The sequence below is a fragment of the Polyodon spathula genome, chromosome 7, assembly GCF_017654505.1.
Source record: "Polyodon spathula isolate WHYD16114869_AA chromosome 7, ASM1765450v1, whole genome shotgun sequence".
NCBI classification, from domain to species: domain Eukaryota; kingdom Metazoa; phylum Chordata; class Actinopteri; order Acipenseriformes; family Polyodontidae; genus Polyodon; species Polyodon spathula.
In genome coordinates this window covers 7,917,548-7,938,925 of record NC_054540.1, presented here as the reverse complement: position 1 = coordinate 7,938,925, position 21,378 = coordinate 7,917,548, and the positions used below count along the sequence as shown (strand labels likewise).

The 21,378-nt window shown below is 36.2% G+C and overlaps 1 protein-coding gene across 8 annotated transcripts in view; it reads left to right on the top strand.

The window, feature by feature from the left end:
- The first annotated feature begins 1,400 nt into the window (after window positions 1-1,400).
- Window positions 1,401-21,378, top strand: part of LOC121318095 (homeodomain-interacting protein kinase 2-like) — a 77,678-nt gene continuing 57,700 nt past the window's right edge. For 7 of the 8 annotated variants that reach the window (XM_041254381.1, XM_041254380.1, XM_041254379.1 and 4 more), the window contains exon 1: window positions 13,398-15,325. In XM_041254381.1, coding sequence (XP_041110315.1) covers window positions 14,202-15,325 — 1,124 coding nt within the window. In that variant the 5' untranslated portion in view covers window positions 13,398-14,201. Of the gene's footprint in view, window positions 1,897-13,397; window positions 15,326-21,378 lie in introns of those variants that run through there. The other variant, XM_041254375.1, reaches the window with a different exon arrangement.

The window sequence follows — 21,378 nt, the reverse complement described above, 5'->3', positions numbered from 1 at the left end:
CAAAAAAGCTGCCATACCCAGTAATGAGCCCAATTCGTTTACACATGCATGAATGTATATATGTATATATGGTTTTGTTTATTTGATGTTTGCATTTTAAACATACTGTGCCCAAGTCAAATAAGGATATACGGATTTATACGATATTGTAATATTTAATATGTAGGATTATAAAATGCTGTATGATACTATTTGAATAAAACAATATATAATGGCAATAGATAGATAGACAGATAGATAGACAGATAGACAGACAGACAGACAGACAGATAGATAGATAGATAGATAGATAGATAGATAGATAGATAGATAGATAGATAGATAGATAGATAGATAATTGCTATTTATTTATTTATGTATGTATATATTTATTACCAGACGCCCTTATCCAGGGCGACTTACAGTTGTTACAAGTATAGCATTACAAAATATCATATTACAGATAATAGCAGTTATAAAATATAATAAAATTATTAGTAAGTAAGAGAACATTCAAATGACAGAAAATAAAAAAAAAAGTTTGTATTAATCTTGCTATCTTGCAACTGTCTTTAATTAAAAATGTAATAATTAAGTTGGAGAGCTATTACGACCAAAACTTAAAAATATTTGGTTATAAAAGTAAATTCAGGAATAGTCAGCCATTACATGTTTATAACACTAATACACTCACAAAACACAACGTGCTACAGAATATTAACCAAATAAGATACATGCTGAGGAACTAAAATAATTATAAGCATTTCCTTTTTCTTCTTATCCTATGTATTTCTTCTGTAATCTATACTTTGATTTTTTCGATAAAGACTCATAGTGAGTCCCATAAAAGCTTCCCTTTATCATACAAAGCTATGCAATGATGAATACCACCACAATCTGATATCTCAGTAAGCAAGGGTCTAATGTATGGGTCACGTAACAGTTCAATTTAAAACAATAAATAAAATAAAATAAATAAACAAAAACTGAAAAGTAAAAAATAAACAAACAAAAGAAAACAAAACAACTAATTTTCAAATGAGACAGATGTGGAGGCATTTCTCTAGTTAGAACTGCTTTGGTCAGCATCAAACAAACACGTGTACTGGGTGAATAAATAATTGTTAAAAGTGGAAATGCACATGCATTGGTCAACGTACATTTCTGAGATAGGCATACTACAATTTGACCTAGGATTATGATGTAATGTTAACTTGAGCAGGGTATATGTTCAGGAGATTAACAAATAGCTTATATTAACCGGCTTCTAATATAATTCACATTCTATCCAGTCGGTATTGATAAAATATTGTTTTTTTTTTTTTTTTTTTTTTTTTTTTTTTAAGTAGAACAAATTTCTTACAAACTAGTGCGCATTTGATTTATTCTTTGAGTTACGAATATGAAACAGAAGCTATTTGCCTCTGACACTGGAATTTGTACTTTTAAAAGTTTTCAAAATAGTCTCATGACAATTACCGCAAGTTATTTCATCTTGAGCTCCAATCCATCCAATAGGTAGTTGATTATCTTGTAACTCCCTCTGCTTCTCCATTGCAACTTTTGCATGGACTCCAGACATGGTGGCTAGCTGAAGGAGACCTACAATTTGGCTCAACTTTTGAGCCAATAAATAAATAAATAAATAAAAACCTCAAAGATCGGCGGAGTTTAAATTGAAGAAACCAATCTGCTGTCTTTCTCCTGTAGATCCGTCCCCATACCAAAACCGTGGCTGCGTACAGCGAATATATTCTCTCCCGATGAACTGGGCAGTAATAATGCAGGAGACAGCAGCTCTGACAGTATAGGGGGTTTAAGATGGCAGATCTTTATTGAGTTTTGAGCTGACATCTCTCGTTATTTTTTTGCCATGAATAACAGAAGACCTCGCACCGATGGCCCCGATGTACGAAGGTAAGAATCTTGAACAACACTTCTCTCATTGTCCCAAACCCCTTTTTTATTAGAGTTATCGACTGCTTTGTACTGCAGGTTTAGAATAGCCTACTGACTGTGTCTTGTTGAGTTTAGCTTTTTTTATAATAATTTATTAAATCACATGTTGATGTTTGTAATTTTACAATTGAATACAGGTCATATTTGTCTATTTTCTAAATCTTTGGGGAAAAAAAGATTGGGGTACTAAATCAGCGGCAGTATTTTTGTGATTTCCTAAAACAATGTGGATTTAAACAGCAAAAATGTCAAGATCCAGCATGTTTATTTTGTCAATTCTAAAAATGAGATGTAAAAGTTTTAAAATCGGAATTGAACATTATTTGAAATTATAATTAGTAATAGCCTATTGGTATTGTATTGTAAAACAACAACACAGTCATCGGTGAGTTTACTGAAAGGCGAATATACAGCCCTTACTAAAATATGTCTATATTTCTTCTATTGCTGTTTGTGTCATTTTGAATTTCAGTTCATATGAATCATATACCTAAACTTAAAACCAATCTGTGTCTCTTGTGTTGTTTTGTGTCATTTTAGCAAGTGAAAGGGTAATACTGAGAGTGAAAGTGACCTGTGTGAACATCGAGGAAGTGTTCCGTAGCCCCAATCATTATTGTGAAACTGATTAGACTTTGATAAACACAAATACTGCGTAGGTATTGCGAGAATAAATAGGAATGATCTGAGTAAAATGCTCCGTTAACAAGGTCATATTTGTTGTTCACAAACAGAAACAAATGACAGTACATACACGTTAACAGTTTCAACGCCTTAAAATAATATCGTGGTTTAACAATGAATGTGATAGTCTGCTGTAAATCATTTAGCTATCATGAACTACGTGGTCATTCATTATTTAATTAGATTTTAATATGATCTGGAACAAAGAGCCACCTTCTAGATTGAACCCGCTATATACATTGACACATTTTCTGGGTTAACGTGAACTGATTTACTTAATAAATAAAGGTTAGATAATCCTCTCATAATCGACGTAAAACATAACCAGAGGGTAATGCGGATCTTGCTAGTGAATACGTATTGCAATAACAGATCTACAAAATAAAGGTTTACACTTTCAGTGCTAGAACTGTCTGGACTTTACAGTCAGTATGTATATTGATAGTGCTCCTGTTTAAACGCCTCTCACGCGCGCCCTCTGCTGGATGGAGAGATCTATTTCAGTTCATAAATCAATTTGAAACAAACAAAAGTACAGTTAATATAATTTATGAGCGCAAGTTCTTCATACATCTTTTCTTTTAGATCAATACATTTAAATACAGTGTTCAATTATATAAATATATGTTTGATTGCAATTAGTCTCTCTAGCTATGCAAATTACTGTAGATCCTGGTTACCTTGGTCATATACACAAAAATATTAGTAAACAAACATGAAGAAGCTGTCCTTTTGGAAACAACAGCTGCGTGAATACTTGTTTTATTCAGACTTCCAGTATATCTCGAATGCAACTGAAACCTAGTGTTGTACCATTTATTGAACAGCACATTGCAGGGGTTTTGCACAAGACCACATACAAAGGCATGTATATCATGTGCAGGGGGAAGGTAGCAGATATGCCAGGCTTACACATTGCTGTGCGTAATGGGAAACAGTTGCATCCCCAGTCAGTCTGCACTAGGATGATACGTTTTGCTTGCTGATTTGAACTACTCACATTCTTGCGGTTATATATGATTCTGGCTGTGGTTTTTATTACAAATGAGTTGGAAACTAAAGTCTAGCCCTGGTCTCCCGAGCTCATACACATTTATAGTTCATCAGCACCTCATTAGTAAGCAGTTGTCTTTGTTTATTATCCCATGATTGGGATGAAAACCCCCAGCACCATGGATAAAGTGGAGATGTTGGTATGTCCTTTACACTTGAGGGTTTTACACGTCAGTATGTTATGAAACTTGTCATGGGCATTCTGTTACAAGATATTGAAAGTATCCATAACTGGGGAACATATTTCTTTTCATTCATGAGTGGAACTCTACAAGTGATATATTATTTATTTATGGAGGGGTTTGGGGGAGAGCTGTAGAATTCAGTGACTTTAAAAAGATAGATAAACACATTGTTTTTATTAGGCATTGATATTGAACACAACTGGACTGTCTAAGTAAATGTGTGTGATAACTGCAAGTTTTAATATGCCCACGTACAGTAGCTCGCGTGTATACCATCTGTTAAACTTTTTAGAAAATAATTCTGCGAAAACAGGGTGGTTGTTATTATTAGAATTACAGGACTTGAATTAGAACATGATTTTAAAAAGACAGCAAATCCTTATAAGAAAAAGGTTTTGTCTGTCAGAATGAAGTGTTCAGTTTAGTGCTATGATTTTCTGTTGTACGCCTTGGCCGTTTTAGCGATTTGGGAATAAAAATGGTAACAGTAATTGATTTTTAGAGAGATATGAAATTCTTAAGTCAATTTATCAGAATTAGTGATGTGCAAGCCAAATTATCATTTAGAGCTATCTGAAATTAATTATATATATATATATATATATATATATATATATATATATATATATATTTTAAGATATCGCTAAATCATTTCCAGATATCTCTAAATATTTTAAGATATCTTCAATTAGTTAACTCTCATAGGGACATGTCAGAAAACTGATTTTCCTGGTAACCTGGGGTCCAACCGGAACCCAACAATAAAACAACATATAACTAACAACTGGAGTAAATGAATATGTGTATATGAACACTTTATTTAGCTTTTCCTTTACTTATAGCCACCATTTAGTATAATGTGTTGTTTATGCTATGCAAAATGGTTGATGGCACCACCGTATTCTGGACGCTGTAGTATATTCTAGGAGCATGTCATGTGGGCACGTGAGCTATCATTGGAACTCCCCAAGCCTGGTATATTGACTGTGTTCCTAGCTTGAACACACCTACCGGTTTGCTGCACGTCACAGCACTGGAGCACTGAATGAGGGGGTGGTAGAAAGTACGCATACGAGGATGTCTGAAATCAATGGAAAGCACACTTTTAAATGACATTGAAACCGGAACGCTATCTGTTGAAGTGACAGAGTAATAGGCAACAAATGAAACTTAGGAGCTGACTTATGTAACGTGACCCCAAACCTAAAACAATTTGGGAAATTCAACCAGGCTACCTGGACTAGAATCATCCTTTGCATAGCGTAACAGGATGGGTGCCTGACAACTACCTAAAAGGAAACAAAAATCAAGTCACTAGACCCACATAATAACTGATACTAAAACACTGTGGGGTCTGAATGGACCCCATGTTACAATATGAGGGTTAAATAGATCTCTAAATCATTTTAAGATATGTAAACAACATGTAGATAGATCTGAAAATGATTTCCAGATATATGCAAGTGGAGCTTTAAATGAGATTTCTAAAATGCATTTTCAGATATCTTTAAATCGTTTTAAGGTATTTCAAGATATCTTAAAATGTTGCCTCTAAATGATAATTTGGCTTGCAATAGTGCCTTACATTTTCTTTGGCGTTACACGTTACATTTTATATATATATATATATATCATGATGAGAAAGACAGTTACAAGATACCAAACAGCCACACCAAGACCACATGAGCACAGCATCCATTACTCTGCCTTGATGATACTATGCCTGAAATAATAACATTAGGAAGACAGATGGTTCAACATGGAAGTCATTCATTTTTCAGTTGAGAAAATATTTACTTACAGTACATGATTGAAGACAGAGAGGTTTACTAACAGATAATGAAAGCCATGATTACCAAGCTCAGTGTGTGTGTGTGTGTGTGTGTGTGTGTGTGTGTGTATTGTGTTGACTTTTCAAGAACCCTATTTAGACATTCATGCTGAATTACCGTACAACCTTCTTTCTGCTGCACTGTTGAACTCATAAACCATTCTGAGAAAGCTTTTTGGGGGAATTGTTTTGAAATATTGTTATATCATTTGACTAGCGTATTTGCATAATTATAATGGGTCTGTCCTCAGTAGACCTGATCTATTTATTGGTTTACCATAGCTAAAGGTAGTAACCCTTACACCCCTTTTGTAAACTACACATAATTTTACTGTGGTGTTGTGATCGGCATTCTTCAGCTACTGCACTAGCTACATCACATTAAGGGATCAACGTCACATTAAGGGATCTGTTTTGAAAAGCTCCAGAAGCAAAACAAAAATGAAACGGTGTTTTTGATAGCAGTTTATCGGAAACAGGAAGACAATATTTAACATACAGTACCACATCTTCTTTAATTAAGTTGTCCCTGAATCTAAGACGTACCCTTCATATAAACACAATTGTTAAAAAAAAAGGCTTTCTTTAAAGGTACCAGCATGAGTGTTTAGTACCAGCATATTAACAAACAACAAAAAGGGAAAAGGTGCAGTTCATATTGGAGTCTACATTTAAAAAGGTCAACTAAAGTTCTTCTTATTAGTAATGGACAGCAGTTGTACAGTAGTTGATTTTATATCAGTTGGTTTTATACAGTACTCCCTGATTCAGTGATGACTTATTCCAAACCCATAATCAAGACCTGCTTGAGACCTTCTCAAGATGGCTGTCGCAGCACAGTTCATGAATCAGAAGACCTACTTTACCCAAGACCTTCTCTACATGGCTGCCCACAAAGCTTCCTGATGTACTCTAATGTAAATAAATACATTCTCTAAATTTTTCATAAAATACCAGTCTGTTTTTTTCTTTCACTATGTAACACTTCTTTGTATTACAGAATGTTTTGTTGGTACAGTTGAAAATATATGTTTCCATATGACTACTACGTTTGACCTTATATTTTCCTACAGTAAGCATAGTCATTGGATTTTTTAAAATCTTTTTTACATTAGTGTGTGATATAAATGTATCATGTAATTGCGTGTGTAGTCTCGTGGAAGTCTAGCTATTTCTTTTAATGTGTGTCTTTGATTTCTTTCATCATTGTCTTTGCTTTGTAACCCTAATTATCGTTACATTCAGGTGGATGAGCAAGGCCCTTTGTGTAAGCGGCCAACAGATCTAGCCTGTGAAAGTCTGAGGTCATGTGGATTTGATTCATCAGGGGCCAACACATGAAGTGATTTTACCAACTCCGCAGTTTCAGTTCCAGTACAATGTGTGTTGGTGTCTTCTTGCTTTATTAGCCCTAATCTCATAATTGTGAGGCTTAAAGTAATCTCATAACCTGAACTGACACCTTGATGAATCACTGATAAGAAGTGATGGGAGGCCAAATTCTGTATAGACCCCAGAAGCTGAGAAGCCGCTGTTCAGACACACATCTTGCTTTGCTAAAAGATAAGGGTGGTTGTTTAGTTGTTCTCCAATGTCACTAAATGAGACCTTTAAAAAAATAGACCTAGAAAAAACTTGATACAGTATTATTGGCAGGATACTACTAAAGGAGATACTTTAACTAGAAACCAGTGTCCATTTTACAGCTTAAACTGTTCTAAAAAAACAACCACATTTTTAATTCTACTTTTTAGGTTTTGTTTTTCCTATGTGTATTAGTACAATTTATTGTATAATATTGCTTCTCTTGTGTAAACAATAGCTGTGCCCTTGATGTCTCAGGTTACCACTGTCATGCAACCAAATTTTCTTGCTATTCCTATGCTTGGAATTTTACTGCCAGTCGTGTTATACCACCAACAGAATAATAAAAAAAGAACATTTAAATATAATAATGAAATATAATCCAGTGGGTGCCATTTGAACGCATTTTGAACTCTCTTTGTGCATGTCTGTGCGTGCGTAAACACGTTCCATCCCCAAAGAAACCCTGGTGACTTATTTCAAGTGTAAATATCTTCAAGTGCCATTTTTATTGATTGTTTTTTTACATACCCTTCCCTGATTTTATGATTTTCTTTCAGCCATTCTGAGTGGTTCTTGGTCCTGCAGATCCCATATTGAGTGTATTTGGAGCTAATGCACCTTATAATTGCACTGCCAATATGAAATGCAGATTGTATGAACAAATTCTGCAGTTATGAATTCCCTTCTCTTTACTTTGTACAGTGTTCCATCCATATTTAATATAGCTTTAGTGCTGCAAATGTACTGCAGTTATTACTGTTGTGCGTCATAACAGTAAATAATGAAGTTAGTTATCTTGATTCTTCTTTCCTGCAACTTCAATCAAGAACAGCTACGGTAGCCAATATTAAAACCCTTTGTCATGTTTGCCCAGTAATTTTGCAGTTTACCACACTAATACTACATGTTTACTGTGCTTTACCATAACCACTGGTTCTGCAATGCTACATTAGCATCCCTGCTGTATTTGTGACTTGCCTGTAATTTCACATAGCTTTGCAGTTTTTATAAGGGTTATACACAATGCCCTGGTTTTGTCATTGAAATAAAAATAATAATTATCACTCCACTCCTCGCATGGTGCAAGTTGACACAGTGACTTGAACTAATGATGTCTCCAGGTTGTTTATTATTATGATTTAATTACCTGTATTCAAGTAAACGTTTAGTTTGTCCTCTTATAGCCCTGGAAACTGAGATGTAAATACGCTTGCATGAGCAGTAAACCATGTGGGACCTGGTGTTATGGTTTTCTTTTGCAGATAGAATGCATTTTCTTTATTCAGACATATTTGTGAGAAATCTTGGTAAAAGAAATGGTTCCCTGGTGTGTTCAAATGATGCAGGAAACAGATGGGTGGTCTGTTATGTCAACTCAACGCAGATGCAGAATCTGGCCTTTTTAAAGATGAGCACTAAGCAGCCATTCATGCTTTCTTTTTTATGTACTGGTGTCAGGGGTATGAATGTAAGTTTCTGCACATGTCAGGTTTATTTCTACTTTATTTGAAGACCAACAATACAGTACCTAATGAGTAAATGACGCCAATTCTGAAAGGAACCCACAAGCAAAAGTGTCTTTCTGACATGTACCCAAATTGAATGAGAAGGGCTAGGAGCAGACATCTTGTAAAAGGGAATTTATGTAAACAGAGATTTGCTTCTCTTGTGTAGTTTGAGATGGGGGTAAGAATTGTAAGTTGCCATTTTTGCTTGTTTATTTTGCTTAAATATGTATAGGTATACAGCACCTAATTTTATACATTACAGTATGTCATGCAACTCCTGTAGTTTTGGTCATGTTTTTCTTTCAGTGCAAAATATAGGCGGAATAAAGAGCAGAGACTGAACAGCAAATTACTTTGTGTAGTAATGTATTCAGATTGGGGGTGGGGCGTCTTCATAAGGTATTGCATTCCTTGTGTTACACGATGGGGTGAAGTGAATGAAATGAATTCCAGTCTAAAGATAAGTCCAGGAACAGTGTTCCAGCTCACTTGCATTACTGATTATAACACACTCATTTATAGCACTATTGCTAATAGTGACTAATAAGGCTTGGCACCCAGCTGTATTAAAGCCGATTAGATGTGCCTTTATTGTTACTCACACTATTGTAGAGTGCAGTGTGAGTCGAATAAGAGCCCTATAATGGTGGTGGAAGTGATTTAAAAAATACTACCTGCTAAACGCATGAAAATGTAATACGTTGTCGGGTAACCAGTATTTACTAGTAACCAGTATTACTTTGTCTGCGATTTTGTTTCTCTCCCTTAAAAAAAAAATTAAAAAATCCATTGCCATAATTTCTTTAGGATTCAATTTTACTAGCTGGCAGGTGGCCGACACACACTCTCTGTAAGCTAGTTTTGATGTAAATTGAATTACCATTTGTGAAATCTGTATACAATTACCTAAATTGTAATCTTTGCAAAAATGTTTCTTGTAATATTTGTAAACTTTAGCTAACAATTGCTTTGAAACACGAAGGGAAAAACTCAATCCCCTAAAACTGTTAAGGAAGCTTGTGCTTGTTTTTAGGCATGAACAAATCTGTTGTCTGACGGCGTCCTACCTTCCATTTCTTTTAGGACCGTTTATTTAATGCAGTGCAGGATTGCTTGTTTAGTCCTGGAGACCATCTTATCAGCTGCAGCTGTTAGTGGTGGCTTTGTCGGATGAGCTGTGATTACCAAACTGATTTTGCTTGTAACCAAAGATGGGTTTCAGATTCAGGTTAATCTGCAGCACTCCTGTTTGCATTTCACACACTATCCTTACTGTGATTTCAGAATATAGAGACAGCAAATGGTGTCTTTAAACAGACAGCTTCCATGATGGTTAAAATGTGCTGGCATAGTTTGTAATGTTACCTACAGCAGCTTATAGAGTCAGCATGCCCCTTTCCACAAGATTGCATTTTAAATACAGCAGCAGTAAGCGCAGATATTGCTCTGCTGTCAAAACACATTAGTGGTTGCTGTTTGCTGGTGGTAGTGAATTAGGGCTGAGGTCCCTAAAATGCCACTAAGCACGTTATTTGTGATATACACAGAAGCTAATGGGCATTATAAGACTCACCAAGCCCCAGCTGGATAACTGTCCATTCACAGTTGATTGCAGGTATTGTGGCATGCTCGGCTGGAGATGAAAGGACTTCAGAACCCAGGCACAAATTGCAGCCTAATTTTAATGTGTGTTAGTGCAGGAAAAGGAGGTGGTGGTTACTGTGCAAGGCTGTTTCTCTAGGTATGAGTCAGACTTATGCTTTACTTTACACACCCAGCATCTTATAGATGTTCTAGATGTCTTTGATTATAAACATTTGATTATAATCTGATAAACTGTGAATTTGTATAGAAATATTTTAACCTGAACATTCGCTCCTTCACATTCTTACCTTTTTCATTCAAGCTGCTATTGCTTCAACTGCGGTCTCACTGAACAATATTAACAATATGACAGTTGAAATACATTAGTATAACCCTTACAGGTACTGTACAATTGGAAATCAATGTGTGATGGAAATTATTGGTAGTTAGAAGTTGTACATTAATCAAAAATGATAGAAAAGAAAACAAAAAGAGCAGAGGAAGAAAAATAAATGAAGAGATCACAGGGAGAGAAGAAATGAAGAATGATTTTCTATAACAACCTATATCCACAAAAAACAAACACATTATCTCCCTTAGATAGTGTTGCATTGTGTATCTATTTTTTTTTTAAGGTGTCCCCATAATTTATGTGATCCAGTCCCTCAAGTTTATCATATCTGGGGAATGTGAGTTTGTGCACATTATTATTCTTAATATAATGAACCAAGGCAACCCACATACATAGAATTCTGTTACCTCATTTTAAGGTTTTACATGAGACACGTTTAATACTTTACAGAGATGGAAATAGATGGAATCGCATCACAATCTGAGACAACAAAACAAGTTCATTGTAAGGCTGGGGCGATGCCTAATTTTTCACTATCGGTATGTCGTTCCCTGGCTGATTTACCAAGTGGCGTTCCGGGTTCATTCGTTAGTCGATTTCCTCACATGGCAGCATTCTGTCTGAGATGCATGCTTCATTAGATTTCTGAAATCAGTTAGCAAGCAAACTACAACAATGGACAAAAGTTTAACATCACCTGTAATTTTAGGATTGAGACATCATTTAAAAATAAAAACTATATGAACATAATTTAGATCTTTTATGTAATCAAAGAAACTACAAAATGATATCGCATAGGTCTACCAAAAGCTGTAATAGTAGTACAGCATTTCGCATAAGATTTTGAAATGCCACATTCTTACATTTTTTGTCAGTTTTTCGTTAAGTAAATTGAAAACTACAAAGTGTTAAAATGTTAACGTAACATTATTCTGCAGGTTTCACTTGACTTTATGAAGCAAATTGAGTTCATTCTAAAGGGTGATGGAAAACTTCAATAGGAAGCTGTGCAGACAGGGTTGTGTTTCACTGTGAACATTAATAAATCAATGATACTTCAAAAACGATGGCCGCAAATTCATATGAATTTAAATCAAATTAATTTACCATTTTAAAAAGCTCATCATTTCTAGTTATTACCCCCTGCTCTGGATTTTTTCATTCAATTTTCAAACTCTAAATAGTAAGGACAGTGATATGCAGTGGACATGGCCTGTGATTTTTGTTTTCATCCAAGTTAGGACAAAGTGTTCCATCAAATTGGATTTCTGTCTGAAAACTGATTCTTGAAGTAAACTCTGGCAGGCTTCATTGGTATGGAGTCAAGGAGTATTGTCAGAGATTTTCATTATAGCATGAAATCAAAGATGTCTCACAGCTATTGAGTTACCTTCCAGACCATTTGATCCTGCCTATAAAGATATTATTGGCATTGTTGGTAAAAAACACTGTTTAAAATTCATTTAGTCTTACCTGTATGTTTACGACAGTGGTTGTCAAAAATGAGACAGTCAAAATGTCAAATTGCTGTACTTTGGCTTCTTAAAAAAAACAACAACAATAACAAAAAAAACGCAAATAAACAAGACCGGTTACAATATTTGCACCAATTATACAAACTACACAGTAGAGTGCTAAGTTGTACATTCAAGACATTAAACACTTAGTGTGCCTTATATTGAACTTAAAATATCTTTGCCATTTGATAGTTATAGCTAATGAAAAAAAATCTGTATTTCAACACATACACATCTTAAATACTGTACGAAGTGTCAGCACTTAATTTATTTTTAGCATATCTTACCAGCAAAGGAAAAAATAATCCTTTCGAGTGACATCAGGCCTAATAGCTTAAGTGATTACAGAGACTGGCTCTCATGTAATTACCTAGTAGACATGTCTTGATGTTTTGCCGGATTGCATTATACAATTTAGGTATTTTTAAACTAACTAAATATGGCACATAGGACGTGCATGAGGGCTAGGTTATCAACCCCACCCAGAAGCATTAAGTGTTAAGTCATGCTAAAAACAAAAAGACACAAGCAAGCTTCTGCGTTGAACCTGTTGTGCCTTTTAGGACACTTTAATAATAAAGATGCAACATTTTAGCAGAAGATATTAGCTGAAAAATGTCTACCATATTACAGTAAAAACTAAATCTCTCAGGTGTAACATAAACCTGATACCCCATCATACAACCTGTTAAAAAAAAGGACTCACACTCTTCTCTACAGGTGCACTGCAGGTATAAGAGTAGCTGTAACAACACTGCAGTTGAAAAGTACTATTTTTAGTTCAGTGTTGGTTGAAGAGCAGTTTATTCTGTGGTGATGTTCCCTGAGGCTGACTGATTATTTGGTGCAAAATCATGCATTTGTTTTGCTAAGGCACAGATTTACATTAATATGTACAGGCAGATGTTTTGTGTTTAATACGTACAGTTTTCGTGTTCCACAGGTAGATATTTTGCACAAATAAGGTACATCCGGTACAGTAAATGACAGTATGGTTTAGTGTGTGTGCTGATGCACTGGGGAGGCAAAATGAGCTGATCCCTGGAGCCAGCATTACACTTCAGCAATCAACACCAGACAGAAGGATTTCTACATCATCAGATGGAAAACAACGCAAATGGATGGAGATGCAGATGGATCACATTAGTTTACTGCAAAGCTACGTCATAGTTGGTGCTTATCTTGGCGAGAGCCGACTTCAACATCTACTCTCATGTAATGGAAATCATAATGGGCAACCAGTTGCTTTAGCGTAATAGGTCTCCAAGGACAATTGTTCTGCACTGATAGACTTGCAACAGGGAGATGCAGCATTTTGTATATGACAGAATACACTCAATTACTGCATTTTCATAAAAAAAAAAAAAAAAAAAAAATAATAATCTTCATTGATGTGAGGAACAGCCATTGAAACACAATAGATTGCTACATATTTTTGGTAATTAAATTTTTTGCACAACCTTTGAAGAAGCACCTGTAAAGAAATAGATGAGTCGTGATCATGCAAAGAGATTGTTTGGGCACTGTTGTTGGAACTACTAAGTACATAATTGGACTACAGGTATCTTTGGTTCTGTAATTTTATCAGAATTACAAATTCTGGTTTAAATCCAGTTCATTTAAATTCAGTGCAGCTTTGTAATACATCTGCTTCAGCCTTGATGGATGTGTCCACTATTGAGTTGTGCTTGCTTTATTTATTGATTTATACATCAACACTGCTTCAAATGGTAATATTGAGAGAGAGGGGGGGGGGGGGGGGGGGTGTTCAGTCACAAAATAGCAAACAAACACCTCCGAGCTAATAGAACATTTAATAAAAAGAGGGAATGAATAAATAGTCCAGAAGCACCTATTAATTACAAAAAAAAAAAAAAAAATGAATGACTGTATTAGCAAAGTACAAAAAATGAAGGGTTATTTGAACTGGTATGAACTGTGTGTTCCTGTTTAAGTAAGTGAATGATGGCCCAGTGTTTTACTTCTCACGTTTCTTTCTGCGCTTTGTGTTTCCCGGCAGGTATGGCCTCGCAAGTGCAAGTATTTCCACCACGCACTCTCCAGTCAAGTGCCTTCTTTAGTCTAAAGAAGCTAAAGGTGGAGCCAAGTTCTGACTGGGATATGACAGGGTACGGCACTCATAACAAAGTGTACAGCCTGAGCAGCAAGAACATACAAGCCACCCAGGTGGCCATTAACGCCTCTACCCTTCCCTACGAGCAAGCGCTTATCTTCCCAGCCAGCACCGGGCACATTGTGGTAGCCTCAGCCAGCAGCACTTCCGGAGCAGCCAGCCAGCTGCTGGGCATTACCTGTCATAACCTGATGCGCCGCAGTACAGTGAGCCTTCTGGACACGTACCAGAAGTGCGGGCTTAAACGCAAGAGTGAGGAGATCGAGAACAACAGCAGCGTCCAGATCATCGAAGAGCATCCGCCAATGACCCAGAACACAGTCAGCGGGGCCACTGTTGCCACGGCCACCAGCTCCACGGCAACCTCCAAAAACAGTGGCTCCAACAGCGAGGGGGATTACCAGCTGGTCCAGCATGAGGTTGTCTGCTCAATGACCAACACCTACGAGGTCTTGGAGTTCCTTGGCCGGGGAACCTTTGGGCAGGTGGTAAAATGCTGGAAGAGGGGCACCAATGAGATTGTGGCCATCAAGATCCTGAAAAACCACCCTTCTTACGCCCGGCAAGGGCAGATCGAAGTCAGCATCCTGGCCAGGCTGAGCACTGAAAGCGCGGACGACTACAACTTCGTCCGGGCCTACGAATGCTTCCAGCACAAGAACCACACCTGCTTGGTCTTTGAGATGCTGGAGCAGAACCTCTACGACTTCCTGAAGCAGAACAAGTTCAGCCCTCTCCCCCTCAAGTACATCCGACCCATCCTGCAGCAGGTGGCCACGGCCCTCATGAAGCTCAAGAGCCTGGGGCTCATCCACGCAGACCTCAAGCCTGAGAACATCATGCTGGTGGACCCAGCCAGGCAACCATACAGGGTGAAGGTGATAGACTTCGGCTCGGCCAGTCATGTCTCTAAAGCTGTGTGCTCCACATACTTGCAGTCCAGATATTACAGGTAAGATTTTTCATGTGTGCATTTGTTTTTTGTTTTTTTGTTTTTATTTCTCTGTTGAGGCTGTGAGCTTTTTGCTTGATTTTTTTTTTCTTTTTTTTTCATCTAGATAATTGATGTGTTGTAGGTTTGTAACCTGATGAAAATAAATTTCACCTCATTAAGCAAATTTAATAGATTAAACATACAAAGTAGAGATATCAACAAGGAGGACATGAACCACGTATGAGTAATTTAAGAATTAGAATGTCCAGTAGTGGGAATTTCCGTGCAGTTTTACTGGAAACAGGAATTTCCATGCAGTTTCACTGGAAACGGTTAGAATAAATAAAATCGTGTGCCACGTAAAAACTGATGCTTCTAAGAGTAGCCATGAAGACGGGTTAAAATAAACAGTAGACATAAGGTCAAGTCACAAAAACTAGAAGACATAAACTTAGTTCAGAAAGGAAGGTTTTAATGAAGAGAATTTGTGCAACAGTTGAAATTGTAGCAGCTTAAGTACTGTAATTCAAGAAAACATTAGATACTACCCTGGGGCACTGAGTGTCTTGGCAAGATATGTTTATTATCCCATTATATCTGTTCTTTGTAATGATTAATTACTGTTTCAGCACTCATAGATATGTGGTGAGCTAAAGTCACTATTAATGTCAGTGGAGCTCACACACCATATTGAAGTATGGGGGATAGTCAGATAAGGAAGTTGGACAATTGGGCCTCCTTTTCCTGGATAAACTATAAGACATATTCCCATCATTTGATTTCTGTTTTAATGTAAAATGAGTCTATAGAGAGGGTGTTACACAGGATTTGGGGATTTATAACAGTTATAGGACACATTAGTTATTTTGGGCAGCGTAGTTACAGTTGCGCAACATAAAAAAAAAACCTCAGAAGCCAGCTTTGTGCACAGCATAGTAGTGGAAAGATTTGAACATTTTAGGATGACGACAGTTAAAACTGTTTCTCGGAAAAAGAAGGTTTCATTTTTGGGAAAAACAACAAAAGAAAACCTTCTCTGAACATTTGAGTGTAAATACTGCCAGGGCTTCGTTTAGGCCTGTCCTGGTGCTCTGCTTTCGGTTTCCTAGGAGAGGTAAATCAGAGGTCAGACTGAGTTCTTGTGTAATGTGTCTTTGCAATCCACACCATTAAGCACTACATTGGAACCAGATGACTTACTGGTAACTTTCTGTTAACAAGCTCCCAACAGCTATGCATTGTCAGTGAGTTCTCTTACCTTTTTAATGATTAGATAATATGTGCTTCCTAATACATACATGATTAGTCCTTATTCCTTTTTACTAAAATGATTACCCGTTATTAGGGCTGTCAATGAATCGAGTAAGGTGAGTAATAAACTGACTCCATTGTGATTTAGCAGTTGGTGCAAACATTAACAACAATGCCGGATCCAGAAATAGGAAAACAGGGTTTTTATGACAGGGTTGTTCTTTGGATGATGAACACGGGATTTTCATGTTTGGATATTAGCTCAATTTAAATATTTGTTTGAATATTCGTTCATTTTTCCAAAAGTAATAAAAGCCATTATATTGCTCTGAAGGCAGGCAGAGACAGCACAGCAGCAGGGGGCGTGGCCATTGTGTGTGCCTGTATTTTACAGCAAGACCTGAAAATATGTAACACATTAAAATGGAAAAATATCCCAGGAGTAAAGAATAAGCTGTGTAGGACTTACCCCAGTGAATTAACTACAAAACAAAGGATGCCAAATAGCAGTTCATTTATTTCTTTTTTTCTTTTTTCATCCCTTGCCATTTCCGTTTCTTCACAGTAAACAGTGGCCATCGACATGTTTTCATGAAGTAATAACATGAGGTTTACTTGTGCCTTTTTGTAGCTGAAAAAGCAAATGAAAACTCAAATGTAACTTTAAACACTTTAAATAAAACAAAAATGGAAATGACATTGTAAAGTGAAGGCGAAACAACTCACCGCTTTGGTTCTCGTTTATTACATTCCACATAACAGAAAGTCACAACAATATATATATATATATATATATATATATATATATATATATATATATATATATATATATATATATATATATATACACAGTCTATATTAAAATCATTGCGCAACATTTTCAGGAAGTTGGGTATTGTTTAAGCGAGGCATTTCAGAATGACGTGCTTGCCTTTTTTCTGCCCCATGAGAGTCTGACTCGCCTGCAAGGCATTTTTGTCCCAGATGGCTTTCCATAGAGATCATGAACGGTGTGCGTGCATTATCTGGTGTGTTTACTTTTTCCTGTCTAAAACCAGAGGCTTGATAGCTGCTGTGCGATTTTGTTATTTTTTGAAACTGTCGCGCAAATTGTGGTGAGACGATAAATAAGTGCAAGGCATTTTTGTCATTTGTAGCGAATACGAAATCTGATTTGTGTATCTGAATACATTTCAAAAAACATTTGTTTGAATATTCAGATATTTGTCCCAGCACTAATAATAATAATAATAATAATAATAATAATAATAATATCAGTAATAAAACACATTTAAATGAGATGGATGCAGTAATTGTATCAATTAAATGTGATTAAAACAAAGATTAACTGAGATTAATTTTTTAAAATCTCAAAATCAATCGCGATGATTTATTTTAATCACTTGACAGCCCTACTCAATATACATGTTTGTTTTTTTTTGCTAGCATTCTTATAAATGTAAAAGTATTGCAGCAAAATGTATTTCAGCATAGTGACCGCATTGTAAAGCACAGGCACTGTTGACTCCCTTCTTGAAATGGGAAGTTGATGCGTACTATACACATGGGAAATGCGTGGTAAAGTGTTGATTTATTGTCGTTTTGTTAGAGTTTGTCCTGGATTTTCAGGAATAAAAGCACTGTAAAAAACTATGAAACAGAAAAAGTAAGAGACCATACAGAACCTATCTTCCTGCAGCAAAAGTTGTTTCTGTTTTATGTTTTATAATTGACAGGCTTTTTGCCTTTGTGTGCATCTGTCTATCTGGATATTTCATTCCCAAACAGAACCTGCTTGGGCCCCCTGAGCCAGCAGGTCCTTGCCCATGTTGAGATGAAATGGAACTAAAGCTCACCACATGGAAATTATTGCATCTCTCTCTCTCTCTCTCTCTCTCTCTCTCTCTCTCTCTCTCTCTCTCTCTCTCTCTCTCTCTCTCTCTCTGTCAGATCTGATTCAAGAAAGGGCAGTTCTAGCCCTGATCACTTCTGTTTCCCTTCACTGGAGCGCCCTGCACTATTTGTTCAGTGTCTGATTCTAACTGCTTGAGACCAAATGTCTCATAGTTATCTTAGAAATGTTTTTTTACAGCTTGCAAAACACTGAGCTTTTTTTTTTATTAATTTTTTTTTAAATTATTAAATGATTTAGAGAGTTGACATGTAGTAGCCTTGTTGAACAGTTATTTTTGAAAATATAAAATATAAATATTTCTGAAATGTAAAATAGTTCAACAGGATGGGACTTGTGCAGTTTTGTCCAGACTGTCTGTCACACAATATTTGGTTTGGTTTGTGCCTTCATTTCATGTGAGTAGTTCACAAGTTCATACTGCAGGTATACCATGCAGATTTTGGATCTGAGTATAATGTGGTATAACATGGTAAAAAAACATAACACTATAAATCACAGACAGGCCTAGTAAATAGTTAACTATGATTGTATGGTAAAGAATAATAAAATTCATGGGAAAAGCAAAATAATACTTTGCAAATTTGCCATGATAGTTTTTTGTTTAAATGACATTGTGTTTCTGGAGCCTAGCTGCAAAAACATTGGTGTGTTGATCTAATGTGGTAAGATTTAGGATGCTTTAGGATGCTTTGGGATGGCTTGGCATGAAAGGCTCCATACAAAATAAATGTGATTGATTGAGTGATTGAATGGTTGATTGTAATGTTGTTTGGGGCAATGCAGCATTGAATTTGTGTTAACTGTTTCCTTGAGATATGGTGATTTATCAATTACAGTAGGTGAATATGACAGTACATGTTATAAGCACCTCTGAAAATGAGATTACATATATAAGCACCTCGGTACATGTACTCTAGCATGTCCTTAAAGCTACTGATTCATTTTTTTTTTTCTTTTCTATTCTTTTTTTTTTGTTTTTTACTTGATGTGCAATTTAAAATGTAACTGGTTCACATAAGGGACAGGCTGTCATATATAAATACTAATAACAATACTAATAATAACTTGAAACACTCAAAAAAACAACCAACATGTTAAATGAAAAACCGAATTCCTTCATCTGTGCAACAGCTGAAATAATTTTTATTTGCACAAGTTAAAGTATTTGTAAACACATTCAATACAGTAGAATAGAATGTTATTGCACATCAGAAATTTTAAAGGAGTCATATCTACACTCTACCTGTATTTTCACTCACTGTGCTATGCTTGGCCCAAATGCTCCAGTCTAGACTTTCCTGCCCAAAAGGATAAACAGCACATTACTAAAATACATAATTACTCGGTGAGTGCTGCACTGTTTTATAATACAAAAGCAATAAGGCATTCGGGGTAAACAAGAAGCAGCATTGCAAGCAGACGGTTGCCTCTTGTAATGTAATGGGCTCTATAACCGTCATGTTTCATTTCAGAGTGATATCTTGCAGTGCCTTTGTTGTAAAACTCATCCAGCTGACGTCATCACACAGCTATGGACAATTACAGCTCACATTTTGTTAGGATTTAAAAAAAAAAAAATTTTGGGCTGTATTCATAAAGCAATCTGTTAGGCATGTTGAAAATAAAGCGGTTCTGCGCTTAAATCTTATGGTTGTTTTTAGTTGCTTCTTTTAAAGCATGTTTATCTCTGCACACGCTTGTTGTTCTATATTTTAGACGCTGCTGATCAAAGTACAGTAGAATTTGCTAAACACTGGTTGATGTTTTGTTGAAGCCCTTTTAGCCAGACACGCTTGACTTCAATTTGTATGCGCGAAACTCTCACCCACGTCTAAAGTTGAAACGCCTGGTAAACACCCTTTATAAATATGTCCCTTTGTGTCCAAGAAAAACTAATTTAGGAGATGCAGATTTGCAAGGCAAATAATACATATTAATGGGAAAGTACAGAATCAGAAAGCATTGTGTGAGGCAGTGTTTTGGGCTGAAGCTCAGGTTAGCTTAGGTCATGTCAGTTTAATTGAATTGTGGATCAGACTCGGCGCTGGTTTTATTCCATCCAGAGCAGTTTCCTATCACTGTCTGTTATCTGGTTGCTTTCTGTCAAAAGTGACAAAGAAAATGTACAGAAATAAACAGTGTGACAAAACACAGAGAAACGTCAGGTTAATGTTCTCCTTTTTTTTATATCATATGGAACTTCTGAATAAAATGGGAAAAATGAAAGCACAGAATAAAACATTATAATAACACTGCTATGTAAAATATTGCACAATGTATTTGCTTACAATGCTCTCAGTGGCATATCTCATTGCCAACGAGGTGTTATTATAAGGTGGGCCACATTTGGGAAATTGCACTTCTGACAAATAACATGGGATCCCTTCAAAGTAGGTGTTTTGATGTTAGTTGGCTGCTTTAGTTAATTGCTTACTCGGTATAAAAAAAAATAAAAAAAAATCACTGTGGAGTTGCCTGCACAAGTCATATAGCCTGTGTCAGTCAACAGATACTGTAGAGTAAAAACCTAGCAAGCATCCAGTACTATAGAGTCTAAACACATCGAGAGTTTTCAGACTCCTATTACGTTTCCCTTTAGTAACCCTAACACCAGTCCTTAAGTGTCTACTGCATCTCAAAGTGGATCTGAAGTCTCAGCTTACTGACACCACTGCCATTTTCTTTCAATGAGCTCATCATGCCCTGAACCTGTGTGCAGGTGGCAATAAAATGTTTCAGCATCTGTTGTAATGGCTGATTTCCCCAGACAACACTTGTGTAAGCTTTTCTTGTTCTATTTGCATAAAGACATACACACGCAATTGCGTCTGGCTTTCTGTTCCTGTTAAACCAGATCCAAGAGAACTGCTGTACAGTACAGTGTATAGTTTTATATTCTGAAGAA